Source organism: Equus caballus, chromosome 16 (assembly GCF_041296265.1).
Source record: "Equus caballus isolate H_3958 breed thoroughbred chromosome 16, TB-T2T, whole genome shotgun sequence".
Taxonomy (NCBI): domain Eukaryota; kingdom Metazoa; phylum Chordata; class Mammalia; order Perissodactyla; family Equidae; genus Equus; species Equus caballus.
Genome location: NC_091699.1, coordinates 48,904,664 through 48,923,705, shown reverse-complemented (window position 1 = coordinate 48,923,705; position 19,042 = coordinate 48,904,664). Strand labels below are relative to the sequence as shown.

The following is a 19,042-nucleotide window of genomic DNA, read 5'->3' as shown; positions in this document are numbered from 1 at the left end:
TGTTTGGGGTGAGACAGCTAAGGGGAGATGGCAGGAAAGGAGGCCAGAGAGAGGAGGGGGCTGGGGTAGATCATGGGGCTAGTAAAGAGTCCCCGTGGTAAGTGTGATGGAATTCCACTAGAGGGGTTTGAGCCTGTAAGCGATATGCTCTGATTTATATGTAGATTTTATGGAGGAAAAAAATGTTATTGGCCCATGTAACTGGAAGTCCAAGGGTAGACTTGAGGCATAGCTGAATCTAGGGCATTAAATGAACTCATCAGATCTGCTCCTTTCTCCTTGTCTTGGCTTCACTTCTGTCTATTGACTTCATTCTTAGTCTCTCTCTGCATGTTGAAAAGGCTACTGACCACTTTAAGGCTACATCCTTCTGACGAATAATCCAAAAGGAAAAAAGACCCTCTCTCTCTTATTGTTCCTTTACCAAGTACCACGGAAGGGCTGTGATTGTTCCTGTTTGCAAGGTCACATGCCCGTCCCTGCATCCCTAGCTGAGACCAGCAATTGGCCCAACCTAAGTCATGTACCCAGTTTACTTAGGGCAGGGTCAGTGACAGAGAGAACTACATGTCCCTCACGTGAATAGCAATACGTGTCTTGTTTGTTCTGGAGGCACAAATTATCCCATTTCCTTTAAAAATTTGTCTCCTTTAAGGGACAAAAAGGCTATTTCATTCTCTTTACACCATCACTTAAACTGTATGACTCTGTTCTCAAGATTTTTCATATATGTCTTGTCTCCTGAACTCCTCTAAGTTCTTGCAGGACAGGAATCATGGTTTCTTTATTTTCTATCTCTCCCTCTCCCACCTATTGCTCTTCACTTATGTATTCATTCTACAAGTTTTTATTGAATACCTATTACATACCAGGCACTGTGCCAGGGCCATGCTTTCTCTCCTGATTTACATTTCAAAAGATCACTCTGGCTGCTATGTGGAAATGGCCTGCAGGGGAAGGAGAGTGACCAGTTGAAGGCTATCTCCTGGGGTCATCCAACCAGGAGGATGATGGCATAGATTGGTGAGGTGGGACACAGAGATGGAGCGATGTACGCAGATCGAGGTACAGCCAGTGGGCAGTGGGGAGGACTCTTGAGCAGGAGGGTCTGGCAGGCAGTGGGTTGTGGTGTGGGGTTGAGAGTATGTGGCTACCTCTGCACTGCTCCATGTACCTGGCAGCTCCTACAGGGCAGGGCAGGGCTATCTGCCCCTTCAGCCCTGCCTCCTGACAGCCCAGAAACTTGAGCAGGGCTTGCTACTCCTGCCTGTGCTAAGAGCTGTCCTTGGCTGCTGTGAGGCCTGCAGTGACCTGGGCCAAGGGTGCCACCAGTCCTGACCACCCCGCTGACCATGATGCTTCCTCCTCAGGTGAAGGAGTGGCTCTGTCTGAACTGCCAGATGCAGAGGGCTCTGGGGATGGACATGACCACTGCACCTCGTTCCAAGAGCCAGCAGCAGCTGCACTCCCCAGCCCTGTCTCCTGCCCACTCCCCAGCCAAACAGCCCCTGGGGAAGCCGGAGCAAGAGAAATCGCGGGGCCCAGGGGGACCACAGCCTGGCCCCCGCCAGGCTGAGACAGCCAGGGCCAGCTCAGTGCCGGGGCCTATCCAAGCAGCTGCCCCTCCAGAGGTGGGGAGGGTGCCTCCTCAGCCCCCCCTCCCCATCAAGCCTTCCACATCTGAGACCAGGCCGCCTGCAGGAGAGGCCATGGCCAAAAGTGCCACCACAGTGCCCTCTGGGCCTGGTGCTGCTGAGCAGACCCAGGAGGGCCTCACTGGGAAGCTCTTTGGCCTCGGTGCATCGCTGCTGACCCAGGCAAGCACCCTCATGTCTGTGCAGCCCGAGGCTGACCCCCAGGGCCAGTCTGCCCCCAGCAAGGGGCCGCCCAAGATCGTCTTCAGTGATGCCAGCAAGGAGGCTGGCCCAAGACCGCCAGGATCAGGGTCTGGGCCTGGGTCAGCACCTGGAGCCAAAACTGAGCCTGGAGCTAGAACAGGTCCTGGACCAGGGCCTGGAGCCCCAGCGAGAACTGGGGGAACAACCAGTCCAAAGCATGGCAGAGCAGAACACCAGGCAGTGTCCAAGGCTACTGCCAAGCCAAAGACCATGCCGAAGGAAAGGGCCATCTGCCCACTGTGCCAAGCCGAGCTCAACGTGGGCAGCAAGGGCCCAGCCAACTATAACACCTGTACCACCTGCAAGCTCCAGGTGTGCAACCTGTGTGGCTTCAACCCAACGCCCCACCTGGTGGAGGTAAGAGAGCTGGACCAAGCATGTTCCTTTGGGCCTCGATGAGGGGCCAAGCCCTGGGGTAATGGGGGGCATGGGAGCCAGAAAGAGCTGCAGAGAGCCGAGTCTCTCACAGCTACAGGACTGCTCCTACACAGCTAATGCTGCAGACGGGCTGTGCTCCATTTTCTGTCCCTGCCCCAGGCCCTCTTTCCCCTCAGAGAATTAACTGGCACAGTGGATGGGGTAATGGTGCCCGCTGTCTCTGGCTGGCTGACCAGTGCCCTGATGCTGGAACCAAAGGTAGCCAGGCTTAGGAGGCCCTGAACTGGCCTCCCTATTCCCAGCTATCATGGCATGGTCCTGATGAACGATGCCAGCATCCCCTGCTCAGGTTGGAATAACCTGAGGTTCCCACCCTGCCCTCGGTCTGTGACCCTTACAGGGGGGCGAAGTACTGTTAGGAAGAGAGCTGTTACCCTGTGCCCAGGGTGGGGCAGGCCATGTCCCACTGTCCAGGCCAGCCAAGTGGTATCCTCCCTCCATCCCCTCTTCTGAGGTCATGGTGTTGATGTCTACTTGTCAAAGCCATAGCCTTTGGTCCACATATTTTCCCATGGCTGGCCTTGGCTCTCCTTGGTGCTGCTTGTGGGGATACTCAGAGATGCTCTTCTCACCCAAAGGAAAGTTTGAGGGAGTGCTGGGATTGGGCCTGTTTCTCTACAGTCCCTGCTGCAGGGAAATGTGTTGGATATGCAGAGCTCAGTAGAAGGGAACAGGAGGCCTTGTGTTCTCTCAAAGCTTGGAGCCCAGCCTGGGAGGCTCAGAAGGTGCCAAAGTACCCTGGCAGAGCTGGACCAGCCTGGGCCTGAAGGCTGCTTCTGCTCCTCCCCTTACCCACTTTGCCCTGCTCAGGCCATGCATGTGAACCTTACCTTTGCTGCCTTGGGCATAGCTGGGTATGTCCCCTTCCTTGGAGTGCCCTTGGGGTCTGTGTTTGGCTCATTTTGGCAGGTGGATGTGTCCTACCCGTGTCATGTCAGGAGATGGTCAAGCCAAGTCCCCTCCTCCTGCGCATGGGCAGCTGCCTGAGCCCTTGGGACTCCTGGGCTGAGCTCTGTATGGCCAATGGGGGACAGGCAGGTAGAGTGCAGACCACTGCTGGCCCAGGGTGGGACAACAGAGGAGAGCATGGTGTTTCCATGGTCTCTGTGGCACCTTGTCCTGACTTGCCATGGGCCAGGCGTCCATGGGAGCCTCCCAGTGTGATGACGAAGACTGCTTTGGCCACCACAGGCTTTATTTTCCAGCATGCAGGGAGGGGCAGCCCTAAGCAAGACAAGTGACCTCCTCACATGATGCCCATGTGGCCCTCCAGGCCCCACACTGCCACTTTCCTAAGCCGTAGGTCCAGTGGCTCACTGAAGGACAGCTGGCCTGGCTGATTGGTTGGGGAGGGGGCACCAAGAGGTCGCAACAGGACTAGAGGAGCTCCAGTCCAGAGACTGCCAGGTATGTGCTCACTGCCAGTTTTGTAGGTTGCCCCGATGCTGAGAGACTGTGAGCCCCATTGGACTGCTGAGCTGGCCAAGTCTGGAGGACCCTTGTCCCCAAGAGACCTCCTGACCCACATTTCTTCATTAAGCAGGATGTGCACAGAGGGGAGGAGAAAACTGTCTCTATCCAGGAGAGTAAATGTTCCTGACAGCTCCTTTTAGCAGTTCCTGGGCCAGGCCATGGGAAGTGCTGATTTAGCCAAAACAGAAGTGTCTTGGTCACATGCTGACTCTGGATGAGCATTTGGATTCTAATCTAAGCCTCTCATTAGCTGCTTGGTTCTCGCCTTTCTAGAACCGGAGCTTCTGTTTCTTGATGGCCAGCATTGCCCCTTGCCCTCCATGTCCTGCTGTCTCTGTGTCCTGCCCCACTGCCAGCTCCTTGGTCAGGACCACCCTGGCCTCCACAGGATCTGATGGGTTCCATGGGCCTGACAGGAAAGCTGCTGGATGTCCTGGTCCTAGCTCCTCACCACCCCAGGCCCTCTACTTCCCTGCCTTCTGCTCCTAATGGTCAGAGGATGGCCCAGCTTCACTGACTCCTTTCTCTTCAGGGCTCTGCCTGTTAAGGCTGTTATTCCCAGAGAGCCTATGGCTGCTTCTGGGGAAGGTGTGGATGTGCAGCCATGATGCCCCCTCCTGTGGTTCCCACCCCAAAGATCGGAGACTATGCCACCATCCGCCATTAGAGATGTCAGCTGGAAACCTGGGGTCATCCTCAACTCCTCTGCTCTCATTTCAGCATCCACTCCACAGACAAAGTCTCGCCAGCTCTGCCACCCCACTGTCACTAGAATCTGGCCTCTCCTCCTCATCCCTGCGGCCACAGCCCTACTCCAAGCCCTTATCCTCCCTCACCCAGACAGTGACCAAAACCTTCTTGTGGCTGTCTGCCTTGGCTCTTGCAAGGGGCTGGTAGGGCAGGGCTGGGGTTTGCTATGTCCCTCTTCCTCTCTCTCTCCACCAGCATTGTTGCTTTTCTTCACTGAGGCCCTTAACCAGGCCATAGGCCATCTTTAATCTCACCTCAGTGAATGGGCACTTGGCCATTCAGAGCAATTTTATGCTTCTCTGTGACCTATTTTGTGTGTTTCTTGGTTAGAGGCTCCTGATTTCTCAACAGGTGGCCCAGACACATTCTGCCTTGGGAGTGAGTTGGCAGGGCCAGCAGGTCCTTCTCCAGGTCCAAGGGGTAGGTCTGCCCTGGCTGTCTGTTCTACGCCTTGCTTGACTGAGGCCAGCCCACCAGGCTTGGGATGACTGTGCTGTCTCTGTGTACAGTGTGAGGGAGGGATTGACCAGGGGAGCCCCACTGCCAGCTCCCCACAGCCCTGTTAGACCTGCTGTGGCTCCACCTGAGGCCAGAGCCAACTGTCTGGGCTGCCAGGTTGGGAATTTTCCTCAACACTTCTGAGCTGTAAAAATCCTTTTTACCTTCTTTCTAGACAGGGAGTCCAGAGCATACAATGGAGGAGGCAGTAAAACCAGATCCCTTTTCCCTTTGAAATTTCCTCTGAAAAAATTACCAAACTGCTAGTTACTGAGTCATTTCATAATTAAGAGTCGTTGATTCCAAATTTTTTACCTATTTATCTTTTTAAAGGATAATAGTACCCTCTGGCTTAATTTTTAATTGGACTTCAGTTCAAAATAGAGTTTGTGAAGAAATTAGTGGAATTGGAATTGTTACAGTAACACTGCCAGTTTCTTATCTTATTATAATTGCCAAAATACCAGCTGTGCCCCTGAGAAGTGGGGCCTCTCTGGGCAAAGGGCCTGGTGCCTGTGATATGTGGGGCTGGGTTGGGTTTATTTGGGGCAAGGGCTGTGGCAGGGGCATCAGGCAAAAGGCCAGCAGCTTCCTCTGCTCGAGACCTGCCTCAGGCTGCTTCTAAAGGTAGTGATCTCAGGGAGCCCTGTCTCCTCCCATGTGGAATGAGAGTGATAGTACTCCTTCTTATGTTTCTGTGAGAGCCAGGTGAGATGCCTTCTGTACCTCTGATACTTATGGAAGGTCCAACACACAGTCAGCCCTCAAGCCAGGAGATTGGTACCAGAGTGTCCTAAAAGAGTCTCTGTGCAGGGAAGAAAGAGTCCCCACCAGCCCCCCAATTATCTGGGTATGAATTGACCCTGTGGCCAGTGAAAGGTCATAGTTCCATGAGGGATGCCCCACAGGGAATGAACACATTTGGTACTGCAATATGAAGGGAACACAGCCTGGTCATAAAGGCACATGTTGGGGATATCAGGGAGGATTCCTTTTGTTGGAGGCAGAGGTCCAGAAAAGAGGAGTGTAGGCATGTCCAGGGACAGGGAGGGGCAGGGTCACAGAGTCAGGAGAGGAACAGCAGCACCAGTGATGGCTACATCTGTGGTCCACTGTCTGAGGCTTGGGCTTTTTACCTCTGGGCATTCTTTTCTCTGGAGTTCTCATCCACTGCCGTCTGCTCTGGCAGTGGGGCTGGGAGCTATGTTGGGCCAGGCAGCTGGCCACAGGGTGTCAGTCGGGCTGGCATCACTGTAACCAGACTGACATGTAGGCCAGCTCCACATATAAAGAGATTGTGTTCTGCAGGATCATTCAGACGATGGCAGACAGTGCAGGGAGGATGCACAGCTTCCAGGGCAGCCTCACCAGGCCCCGTTGGCCCATGAGGCACAGTAGCCAGTGGTCCTGGAAGGCAGCATATCTCACCTACCTGTGGGGTGCCCCACCAACTCTCTCAGACAACTCACTTCCACACCTGGCTCCATCCGATGGTATGCACACCTATACCTCCCACCTTTAGGAGCTGATTGCCCATGGGGGTCTCCTACCTTCCTAGCCCCAGAAGGGAACTGGACAGAGGGATGCAAGGCAGAAGTGGTCATCACAGTCTTCCCAGGTCCCAGATCATCCCCTACCCACTTGCAAAAGGCGGCAGGCAAAGGGGTCAGCAGGCAGCAGCTCCCCAGCTGGGGCTGGCTGGGGGTGGGTGAGGGAGAGTGCAAGTGAATGAATGAATGAGGGAATAAACACTAAAGGGGGAGAGTGAATGAATGAACAAGTGAGTAGAAGAACAGGGAATGAATGAGCAGGGGCACGGGCGGGGAGCTTGTTGGGAGGGCAGAGATGAGAGCAGAGTGAATAAAGAAATTGGGGCCTCAGTTAGCAGCTGCGTTCCAGTCCCCAGGCACAGAGATTCTGCGCGGCCTGCCTCCCATCCCATCCCCATTCCCAAGAAGACTTGGGCCTGGGACAGGTCTCCCCTGGCTCCCCCCCTACCGGCCCCAGTGCCGTGTACCCTTCTCCTCCAAACCCCAGAGGCCTGGGAAAGGGCCTCGAGCAGCCAGGCCAGGGGTTTATTTTTAGCTCTTACCTCACATGCCTCCTCCTACCTGCCCTTCCTCCCTTCCTTGCTGCCTGCTGAAGCAGAGCGAGGAGCAAGAAGGCTGACTGAGCAGCCCCTTCTGCAGCCCGGCTGCCTCTGTGAGTAAGTGTGGGAAGGAAGAAAGCTCCAGTGAGCATGTGACCACAGGTGACATGGTCTACTGAGGTCCAGGCCTCTGGGCTCAGGTAAGCTGGCCGCTGCAGGGGCTGGCTCTGAGCTCTTGGCATTAGGTCTGCCTCCTCCATCCAGGCCATCCTTCAAAGGTGGCCTTGCTTCGTTTGGACTGTTGCTTCTGGGGTGGAGTCTACAGGCCAGAGGTGCGGGTTAGAGGTTTGCCAAGCCACCAAGGTGAGCCAGGGAAGATGACATAACCTTGAGAGGCAAATCTGGGATGACTGTGTGCAGGGACCCAAGGTGGGGTCAGGGCAGTGTTGCCTTGGGCCAGCCCCCTCTTTGGGCCTGGACCCAAACCCCATCATGCTGATCCTGAGGCTGGAGAAAGGGCTGTTTGCTCATTTCCAGAATTCCATCTTGGCCTCTGCCTATACCCCTCCCACTTCTCCAGTCTTTTTGCCATCTCATAGTCTTCTCTGACATGAGGGGATTTCCATTGTGTCCCACATACACATTGTGTGTGATGTTGGCGGCATGTGGGCAGGAGTCCTGGCTCAGGCTCTGTGCTCTCCCATGCCCTGTCCATCTCAGGGCTTGATCTCAGCCTATTCAACACTCTCCCCAGGCACTTCTAGGGGTGGACCCTGCCAGGCCAAGTGAACCTAAGGCCCAGCAAGTAGCCAGCAACCATGGCTTCATAGGGGTTCATGTGGGGATACGTAGAACATCAGATAAGGTCCAAAGGAGTCAGCAGTGGTGCTGTGGCCAGGCCCTCAGGGCACAGGGTGAGTACATGTAGGCCCACTGAAGGGTGCCCCTCCATAGCTGGGCCTCTCTGCCCAGGACCTGTGTTTTGGATTGGGCCTCAGGGCAGAGTCGGAGCTCCAGTCTCAGGGAAGCAGTCTCAAGGCCCTGAGTAACAAGCCTGTGAAGCAGGCCTATCCCTCAACACACACCAAGGCCCTGCCACCTGCCTGTCCTGGCCTCCGTTGGGGGAAACCAGGGAAGAATCATTGACATGGCACCTGCCATGGTGGCCTGAGGATGCCAGGCTGAGGGCAAGTACCCTGGAGTACCACTCTTCCAAGACTCTGTCAGGGTCTGACTTGGGCCCGGGGGTGGAGTGTGAGGTAACAGTGCTGAGGCTGTTGGCCCACTTTGGGCTAGCAAAAGCCAAGGGCTGCCTCCTTGCCTTGCCCTCTGTGACCCTGTGGTTCTGCATCCTGTAGTTCCAGTAGCCAAGCTGCTGGTGGGATCCTGAATGTCTGGGTACCCAGGATGAGCAGAAGCAGGAAGGTGGGAGTGCCAAGGCTCTGCACCCACAGGGTGAGAAGAGGCAAAAGTGTAGACTCATTCCCCACACCATTGCCTGTGGGCCCAGATAGGACCTCTAGTCTTGCCAAGGGGGAACCCTGATTCTAGAGGAGGCTCCTGAGGGACATGTCCCTGTCAGTCTCTGACCTGCTGCAGGAATCACCTGCTCAGGGCCTGGGATGCTCAGACCCCTACTTGTGTAGACAGCTAGAGTTGGGGGACTTCAACTTGGTTTCTAGTGTCCTGGGAACTTCACCGATGATACCCATGTCATACATGGAATGACCTGTTTGGGGCTATGGCTTCCAGGAAGGCTGCATGCCAGCCCGTGTCTCTCTTAGTCGTGACTGTGTTTCTGGCCCCCAGCACTGAGCCTGACACAGAAAGGGTGACCCTGAGAGTAGTAGAGTGATGGTCAAGGATTTGATCCCAGCCCAGCTCTGGAGGAAGCAGGGCCCCTGCCCTAAGGGCCAGCACACACAGTCCCCATCAGAGGAACAGTCTAGAGACCTGGGGGCAAGAGGAGGCTTCTGCCCGAGGATCTTTGCTGGCCTTAGACAAGGTGACTTGGGCTGGGGGATGTGAGCAGAGGGGACTGCTCAGCCCTTCCACCGAAGCAGGGCTTCTCCCAGACAGCCTCCCCTGAGCCCAGGAGTCTGCATCTTCCCAGCACAGGCCTTCTTTGGGAAGGGCATGGGGAACGATAGTGTCTGAGCCCTGAGAGCTAGGAGGCCAGGGAGGGGCAGTGCATCCAGGGGGTGCTCCCTGTCTGATGCCATTCCTGGTCTACAGGGGCTCTCGACTGCTGGAGTCCACACCAGCTCCCAGGGGCTGTTTGCTCCCTAGGGGTGAATACCCAGTTCCCCTTCTTCTCCAAACCCTTGTGCTATTTGTAAATCACCCCCTTCGCCCCCCCCCCCACAGTTGTCCCCCTTTTCTGGCCAGGTGAAAAGCTCTCTATGGAGTAAGGAAGGGACTCTTCTTTTTAGTTTGTCATTTTAACTCTGTATATAGGCATCTAAAGGATGGGGAAGTCTGTCATTTTGGAGCAAGAAATCTGTCAGTCTTCTCTTCGTGCCTTTGGTGTCATGCTTTGGAAGGCTTTTTCCTCCTTAAGTTTACAGAAACAGTCACAGAAATATTCTTTGAGTGCTTCAGTGTCTTTGTGATTTTTATCAACCCCCCTCCCCTCTCATTTCCTTACAGAAGACTGAGTGGCTCTGTCTGAACTGCCAAACTAAGCGGCTGCTGGAGGGCAGCCTGGGAGAGCCGACCCCCCTGCCACTGCCCACCTCACAGCAGCCCCCTGTAGGGGCCCCTCACCGTACAGCTGGAACAGCCCCTCTGAAGCAGAAAGGGCCACAAGGGCTGGGCCAGCCATCAGGTTCCCTGCCTGCCAAGACCAGTCCCATGCCCACCAAGGCCAGCCCCCAAGCCAAGCCCCTCAGGGCTTCTGAACCCAGCCGGACCCCAAGCAGTGCCCAGGAGAAGAAGACAGGAGTCCCAGCTAAAGCTGAGCCTGTGCCGAAACCACCTCCAGAGACTTCCCTTCCCCCTGGGACTCCTAAAGCAAAGACCGGGGCGCGGAGGACTGAACCTGCCACCTCTGCTCTTCCAGAAGCCCCCAGGGGTGGGGAGGCAGAGGTTAGTTCCATTCACTTCCTGGGGACCCTTGCTCTCAGGCAGGACAGTCTAGGGAAGGGCTTGGCTCCCTGCGGGGCTGGGATGTAGGCCTGGGGCAGGGCTCTTGTGGTCACAGAGGAGGGCAGGGATGCCTAGAGGAGGCCCTAGTGGGCCTGGAGCCTATGAGTTCTAGGCTGGTCCTGTGTCTGGCACCTTGTCAGATGCTTTGCTGGGTTTTGCTACCATTAGATCTAGGAAAGTTTCTCTTTGAGAACCTAGGGCTGCTTGAGGTTTGCCATGGAAACCGCAAGTTATTCAAGGCCAGAGAAATGGATAAGTAGGCACTGATCCCCTGGGAGGTGGAGGGACCCTTCCCCAGGGCCCTGGAATTGACAGAGAGGGCTGGGCTCCCCCAACGAGCTGTCTGCCATGGGGTGTCAGTATCTGCTTCTCACCCTGCTGCAGGAACTGGGGGGCAAGGCTTACTCTCAGGACCTGTCTCGGAGCCCACAGAGCCTCAGCGACACAGGCTATTCCTCCGATGGCATCTCCAGCTCCCAGAGTGAGATCACAGGTGTTGTACAGCAAGAGATGGAGCAGCTGGACAGTGCAGGAGTGACAGGGCCACGCCCGCCCAGCCCCTCTGAGCTCCACAAGGTAGGGAGCAGCATGCGGCCTTCACTGGAGCCCCATAGCACGCGGCCTTCACTGGAGGCCCAGGGCCCAGCCCCCAGTGGCGAGCGGAGCAAGCCCCCCTGCAGCAGCAGTGGTGAAGAGCAGAAGCGGCGGCCCCACTCCTTGTCCATCATGCCTGAGACCTTTGACTCTGATGAGGAGCTGGAGGATATCCTGGAGGAAGAGGAAGACTCTCTGAAGTGGGGGCGCCAGAGTGAGCAGCGGGACACAGCAGAGTCCTCAGATGACTTTGGCAGCCAGCTGAGGCACGACTATGTGGAGGACAGCAGCGAGGGTGGCTTGTCCCCTCTTCCACCCCAGCCCCCTGCCCGGGCAGCAGAACTGACTGATGAGGAGTTCATGCGACGGCAGATACTGGAGATGAGTGCTGAGGAAGACAACCTGGAAGAGGATGATGCTGCCACCTCCGGGCATAGCATGGCCAAACATGGCACCCAGAAGGGTGGCCCCAGGCCCAAGCCTGAGCCCAGCCAAGAACCAATAGCACTGCCCAAGAGGCGCCTGCCCCACAATGCCACCACAGGCTACGAGGAGCTGCTCTCCGAGGGAGGCCCAGCAGAGGCCACCGATGGCACTGGGGCCCTGCAGGGTGGGCTCCGCCGCTTCAAGACCATTGAGCTCAATAGCACGGGCAGCTATGGCCATGAGCTGGACCTTGGCCCAGGCCCCGACCCCAGCCTGGACAGGGAGCCTGAGCTGGAGATGGAGAGCCTGACAGGCTCTCCTGAGGACCGCTCCCGTGGGGAGCACTCCTCCACACTGCCTGCCTCCACGCCGAGCTATACCTCGGGCACTTCTCCCACCTCCCTGTCTTCACTGGAGGAGGACAGCGACAGCAGCCCCAGCCGCCGGCAGCGGCTGGAAGAAGCAAAGCAGCAGCGAAAGGCCCGGCACCGCTCCCATGGGCCCCTGCTGCCCACCATCGAGGACTCATCCGAGGAGGAGGAGCTGCGGGAGGAGGAGGAGCTGCTGCGTGAGCAGGAGAAGATGCGGGAGGTAGAACAGCAGCGCATCCGCAGCACGGCCCGCAAGACCCGGCGTGACAAGGAAGAGCTGCGGGCCCAGCGGCGGCGTGAGCGCTCCAAGACCCCCCCTAGCAACCTGTCGCCCATTGAGGATGCTTCCCCCACGGAGGAGCTGAGGCAGGCAGCCGAAATGGAGGAGCTGCATCGCTCCTCCTGCTCGGAGTACTCACCCTCTCCCTCCCTTGACTCAGAGGCTGAAGCCCCGGATGGTGGCCCCACCCGGCTCTATAAGTCAGGCAGTGAGTACAACCTGCCCACCTTTATGTCTCTCTACTCACCGACTGAGACACCTTTGGGTAGCTCCACCACTCCCAGTTCCGGCCGGCCCCTCAAGAGTGCTGAGGAGGCCTATGAGGAGATGATGCGAAAGGCTGAGCTGCTCCAGCGGCAACAGGGCCAGGCGGCAGGGGGCCGGGGGCCCCATGGTGGCCTGTCTCAGCCCATAGGCCCCCGAGGCCAGGGTTCCTTCGAATACCAGGACACCCCAGATCATGACTATGGCAGGGCTGCTCAGCCTGCCTCGGAGGACACACCAGCTGGCCTGGGAGCAGCTGTGTATGAGGAAATTCTTCAAACATCACAGAGCATTGCCCGCATGCATCAGGCCTCCTCACGGGACCTGGCCTTTGCTGAGGACAAGAAGAAGGAGAAGCAGTTTCTAAATGCTGAGAGTGCATACATGGACCCAATGAAGCAAAATGGCGGCCCACTTACCCCTGGTACCAGTCCCACCCAGCTTGCTGCCCCTGTGTCTTTCTCCACCTCCACCTCCTCCTCCTCAGACAGCAGCGGGGGCCGAGTCATTCCTGACGTCCGCGTTACTCAGCATTTTGCAAAGGAGCCTCAGGACCCCCTCAAGCTGCACAGCTCTCCTGCCTCCCCCAGCTCTGCCTCCAAGGAGATAGGCATATCCTTTTCTCAAGGCCCTGGGACCCCAGCCACCACAGCTGTGGCTCCTTGTCCAGCAGGCCTGCCACGAGGGTATATGACTCCGACCTCCCCAGCAGGCTCCGAGCGGAGCCCTTCACCCTCTTCCACAGGCCACAGCTATGGACAGAGCCCAACCACTGCAAACTATGGGTCCCAAACTGAGGAGCTACCCCAGGCCCCCAGTAGTCCTACTGCCAGTGGACAGGCTGCCAGAGAGAAGCCCCTGAGTGTGAGTGATGGTGAGAGCAGTGCTCCCCAGCCTGCCCGGGGATATTCCTACTTCGTGGGCTCCAGCCCACCTCTCTCCCCATCTTCTCCCTCAGAGAGTCCCACATTCTCCCCTGGCAAGCTGGGCCCAAGGGCCACAGCAGAGTTCTCTACACAGACGCCAAGCCCAACCCCTGCCTCGGACATGCCACGGAGCCCTGGTGCCCCCACCCCAACACCTATGGTGGCTCAGGGCACACAAACACCACACCGACCCAGCATGCCTCGCCTGGTATGGCAGCAGTCCTCTCAGGAGGCCCCCTTTACGGTCGTCACACTGGCATCAGATGCCTCCAGCCACACCAGGATGGTACATGCCAGTGCCTCCACCTCCCCAGTATGCTCACCCACTGACACCCAGCCCACCACCCACAGCTACAGTCAGACAATGCCTCCCAGTGTGTCTCAGCTGACCCCAGAGCCACCTGGGCCACCTAGCTTCCCACGGGCACCTAGTGCTGGTGCGGATGGGTCCCTTGCTCTATATGGCTGGGGCGCCCTCCCTGCCGAGAACATCTCTTTGTGCCGTATCTCCTCTGTCCCTGGAACATCTAGGGTCGAGCCAGGCCCCAGGCCCCCTGGTAGTGCTGTGGTAGACCTTCGCACAGCCGTCAAGCCCACACCCATCATCCTTACCGACCAGGGCATGGACCTGACCTCTCTTGCTGTGGAAGCGAGGAAGTACGGCCTTGCCCTGGATCCAATCCCAGGACGGCAGTCAACTGCTGTGCAGCCTTTGGTTATCAACCTCAACGCCCAGGAGCAGACCCATGCCTTCCTCAGCACCGCCACCACCGTGAGCATCACCATGGCCTCATCTGTGCTCATGGCTCCACAAAAGCAGCCTGTGGTCTATGGAGACCCCTTCCAGAGCCGGCTTGACTTTGGCCAGGGTGCGGGTAGCCCTGTATGCCTGGCCCAGGTCAAGCAGGTAGAGCAGGCTGTCCAGACAGCCCCATACCGAGGTGGGCCCCGGGGAAGACCCAGGGAGGCCAAGTTTGCCAGGTATAACCTGCCCAACCAGGTAGCGCCTCTGGCCAGAAGGGATGTTTTGATTACTCACATGGGCACTGCCCAGAGTGTTGGCCTCAAATCGGGTCCAGTACCAGAGCCTGGTGCTGAACCCCACCGGGCCACCCCTGCAGAGCTGCGGTCACATGCTCTACCAGGTGCCAGAAAGCCACACACAGTGGTAGTGCAGATGGGAGAGGGCACAGCAGGTACTGTGACTACACTGCTCCCAGAGGAGCCAGCAGGTGCCCTGGACCTCACTGGGATGAGGCCTGAGAGCCAGCTGGCTTGCTGTGACATGGTCTACAAGTTCCCCTTTGGCAGTAGCTGCACAGGCACCTTCCACCCTGCCCCCAGCGCATCTGAGAAGAGTGTGGCAGACGTTGCCCCACCTGGCCAAAGCAGTGGCCCCTTCTACAGTCCCCGAGACCCTGAGCCTCCCGAGGCCCCCACCTACCGGGCACAGGTGGGGCCTGGGCCCCATGAGGAGCAGAGGCCTTACCCACAGGGCCTCCCTGGCAGGCTGTATGCCTCCATGTCTGACACCAATTTGGCTGAGGCTGGCCTCAACTACCATGCCCACAGGATTGGGCAGCTCTTCCAGGGCCCTGGACGAGACTCAGCTATGGACCTCAGCTCACTGAAGCACTCCTACAGCCTAGGCTTTGCGGACGGACGCTACCTTGGGCAAGGCTTGCAGTATGGCTCATTCACGGACCTGCGTCATCCTACAGATCTGTTGACTCACCCGCTTCCCATGCGGCGTTACAGCTCAGTGTCAAACATCTACTCAGACCACAGATATGGCCCACGGGGAGATGCAGCTGTTTTTCAGGAGGCCAGCCTAGCCCAGTATAGTGCCACCACGGCCCGCGAGATTAGCCGCATGTGTGCTGCCCTCAACTCCATGGACCACTATGGAGGACGGCATGGCAGTGGTGGTAGTGGCCCTGACCTCATGCAGTATCAGCCCCAGGCTGGGCCTGGGCTCAGTGCCCAGCAGGGTCTGACTCCCCTCAGACCTGGCCTCCTTGGGAATCCGACCTTCCCAGAGGGCCACCCAAGTCCTGGGAACCTGGCCCACTACAGGCCTACAGCAGGCCAGGGAACAACAGTCAGACAGCTGCTGCCATCTACAGCCACTGTGCGTGCAGCCGATGGCATGATCTACTCGACTATCAACACCCCAATTGCTGCAACACTGCCCATCACCACCCAGCCTGCCTCAGTACTGCGGCCCATGGTGCGTGGCGGCATGTACAGGCCTTACGCATCTGGTGGAGTCACAGCTGTACCACTCACCAGCCTGACACGTGTGCCCATGATTGCCCCCCGTGTACCTCTTGGGCCCACAGGGCTGTACCGATATCCTCCCCCAAGTAGATTCCCCACTGCTTCCAGCATTCCACCTGCTGAGGGTCCTGTCTACCTGGGGAAACCTGTTGCCAAGGCCCCAGGAGCTGGGGGCCCACTAAGGCCAGCAGGGGCTGCTCGGGAAGAACCCCTTTCCACAGCCACCCCTGCTGCCATCAAGGAGGCTGTAGCAGCCCCGATGGCTGGCCAGAAGCCACCAGTAGATGCTGCTCCTGGGGGCAGCAGTGGGGCCCTTAGCCGGCCAGGGCTGGAGAAGGAGGAAGCATCACAGGAGGAGAGGCAGCGGAAGCAGCAGGAGCAGCTACTACAACTAGAGCGAGAGCGGGTGGAGCTGGAGAAACTGCGGCAGCTGCGGCTGCAGGAGGAGCTGGAGCGGGAGCGTGTGGAGCTGCAGAGGCACCGCGAGGAGGAGCAGCTGCTGGTGCAGCGGGAGCTGCAGGAGCTGCAGACCATCAAGCACCATGTGCTGCAGCAGCAACAGGAGGAACGGCAGGCTCAGTTTGCCCTGCAGCGAGAACAGCTAGCACAGCAGCGTCTGCAGCTGGAGCAAATCCAGCAACTGCAGCAGCAGCTGCAGCAGCAGCTGGAGGAGCAGAAGCAGAGGCAAAAGGCCCCCTTCCCTGTGGCTTGTGAGGTACCTGGGCGAGGGCCTCCCCCAGCAGCCACCGAGCTGGCTCAGAATGGCCAGTACTGGCCACCCCTGACCAACACCGCCTTCATCGCAGTGGCGGGGCCTGAGGGGCCTGGACAGCCTCGTGAGCCCATGATGCACCGGGGTCTCCCCAGCTCTGCCTCGGACATGTCACTGCAGACGGAGGAGCAGTGGGAGGCAGGCCGCAGTGGCATCAAGAAGCGGCACTCTATGCCACGCCTGCGGGATGCCTGTGAGCCAGAGGCAGGGCCTGAGCCCAGCGGGGCCAGGAGGATTGCAGACAGTAGTGTGCAGACGGATGATGAGGATGGGGAGGGCCGCTACCTCCTGACCCGGCGGCGCCGAGCACGGCGGAGTGCTGACTGCAGCGTGCAGACTGACGATGAGGACAGTGCTGAGTGGGAGCAGCCAGTACGACGACGCCGGTCCCGTCTTTCCCGCCACTCAGACTCTGGCTCTGACAGCAAGCATGATGCCACTGCCTCGTCATCCACTGCCACCACCACTGCAAGGGCCATGAGCAGTGTGGGCATCCAGACCATCAGTGACTGCTCTGTGCAGACAGAGCCTGACCAGCTGCCCAGAGTCTCTCCAGCCATCCACATCACAGCTGCCACTGACCCCAAGGTGGAGATCGTCAGGTACATATCGGCACCAGAGAAGACTGGGCGTGGGGAGAGCCTGGCCTGCCAGACAGAGCCGGATGGCCAGGCCCAGGGTGTAGCCGGGCCACAGATTGTAGGGCCAACTGCCATCAGCCCCTACCTGCCTGGCATCCAGATCGTCACCCCAGGGCCCCTGGGCAGATTTGAAAAAAAGAAGCCGGATCCCCTGGAGATTGGATACCAGGGCCACCTGCCCCCGGAGTCCCTCTCACAGCTTGTGAGCCGCCAGCCTCCCAAGTCCCCCCAGGTCCTCTACTCACCAGTCTCACCCCTGTCCCCCCACCGGCTCCTGGACACTTCCTTTGCTTCCAGTGAGAGGCTGAACAAGGCTCACGTGAGTCCCCAGAAGCACTTCACAGCTGACAGCGCTCTCCGCCAGCAGACGCTGCCTCGCCCCATGAAGACCCTGCAGCGGTCCTTGTCTGACCCTAAGCCCCTCAGCCCCACCGCCGAGGAGTCTGCCAAAGAGAGGTTCTCCCTCTACCAGCACCAGGGGGGACTGGGTAGCCAGGTATGGGCACAGGGGCTGGTCCAGGGTGGGACAGGGGTCTCTGCCTAGCTTGGGGTGGGGCGTGGGGGGGCCTTACAGGGAGGGGCTTCTTCTGGGGTGGGGTGGAGTCATCTCCAGCTCCAGAGGCCCAGAGGAAGGAGTCAAAGAATGGACCTTCCTCGATGCACATCTAGTGGAGCCTGCAGCCTGGCAAGGACGTCCTGGGCAAATACATACACATATGTGGGCCTCCACAGCCAGCCATCCAGACACCGCCAGAAACTTCAGCCTCTCCTTAGCACTGCCCCTTCACAGCCCATATCTAGTTCAGCCCCTGCCGCTTCCTCCTTCAGGCCTCCTCAGCTCTCCATTCCAGTCTGGGCCCCTCCCACTCCAAACCTCTACTTCAGAGGTTTCCTGGGAAAATCAGTAACACAGACCTGGCTGGGCTGGTCCCCACTCCCCAGCCCTGGCCTGGCTTCCATTGCCCCACAGGAAGCCCAATCCCCTTGGCCTAGCATTCAAGGCCTGTCTTAACCGGCTGCAGCATGCTCTCTGCCTCGTCTTGTCCCCTGCCCCTATCTGGCCCTCAGTAAATCTGTTTACACTCCTCTCTGCTCCGTTAGATAGGGGCTCCTGGAGCATAAGCTTACCCTTGTCTGTGGCTTTAGTTGCCAATGACATCCTAGGACTGTGATAGGTAGCCTGCTGGGACTGCTGTGGAGGGGAAAATGGGGTTGTGAGGGCCTGATGCTAAGGGCTTTGAGTGCCAGGCTGAGGAGGGTGGGCTTTCCTGAAGTCCCTTGGAGCCTCTGGAGGTTTTAGGCAGGCGAGACAGGACAACTGGGTATTTTAGAAAGCTTTCTGGGCAGAGTGTGGGTGGATGGGCTGGAGGAAGACTGCACAGTGGCCCTGGGGAGAGGGAGTAGGAGCCAGAGGCATTATGAGGTGTATTTGCCTGGGTGTGATGCAGAGAGGAGAAGGTGGGGCCTCATGTTGGGGTTGTGTAGGTGATGAGCTTGAGTAGTGGAAAGCCCTGGGGTGTGCAGGCCAGAGCGGGAGAGGGTGGGATTAGGAGTCTGGGCTGGCAGGGAGGACAAGTCAGAGAGGCAGGTGGTCTTGGCTCTAGGCTAGGGTAGGCACAGAGCTCCCATGAGCTGGCCATGTGGGGCCATGCCACGATGGGTACTCATGGTGTACAGCCAAAATAATGAAAGACGGACAACAGAGTGAGGAGTTCAGAAAGTGAAATGTATTACATTAAAGGCCCACCTTTCATTCTGAGGTTTTGGGGCACACTATCATTTCCTTTATGACATACAGTGAGAGTAAGTGGAAGGTTTTTATGTAGTTGCCTGGCAAGGTAAAAAGTAAGAAGCCCAATGTTAGTCCCCAGTGTATTTTGGGGATTTGGGTAGTCCATGAAACCCAAAATCCTGGGGCATTCTGGGAAGGCTAGGAGCTAGAGACAAAGGGAGGACCTGGGGCAAACCTTCTGGCAACGTGGAGCAACAGGCAGGTGAGGAGGGCCCCATGGAGGACAGTGTTAGGGAGCCTGAGCCAGGAAGCCATGCAGCTGGAGATAGGGCTGAAGAGGACCTAGAGGAGTGGTGGCAGCCCCAGAGAGTGGTGGGCTGACAGGGATGTAGAGGGCCCTGGGGGCCGGGCCGAGGGTACCACTGGGCCAAGGGTGCTGCAGGGCAGCAGGAGGAGAGTGGGC

At 58.1% G+C, this 19,042-nt stretch overlaps 1 protein-coding gene across 2 annotated transcripts in view; it reads left to right on the top strand.

The window, feature by feature from the left end:
• BSN (bassoon presynaptic cytomatrix protein) overlaps positions 1-19,042 on the top strand; it is a 98,486-nt gene that overhangs the window by 67,857 nt on the left and 11,587 nt on the right. For both annotated transcript variants that reach the window (XR_011426898.1, XM_023620432.2), the window contains exons 3-5: positions 1,371-2,255; positions 9,796-10,233; positions 10,678-17,343. Coding sequence is in view for 1 of the 2 variants with exons in the window: in XM_023620432.2 (XP_023476200.1) it covers positions 1,371-2,255; positions 9,796-10,233; positions 10,678-17,343 (7,989 nt within the window). In the remaining variant the exon portion in view is untranslated. The remainder of the gene's footprint in view (positions 1-1,370; positions 2,256-9,795; positions 10,234-10,677; positions 17,344-19,042) is intronic.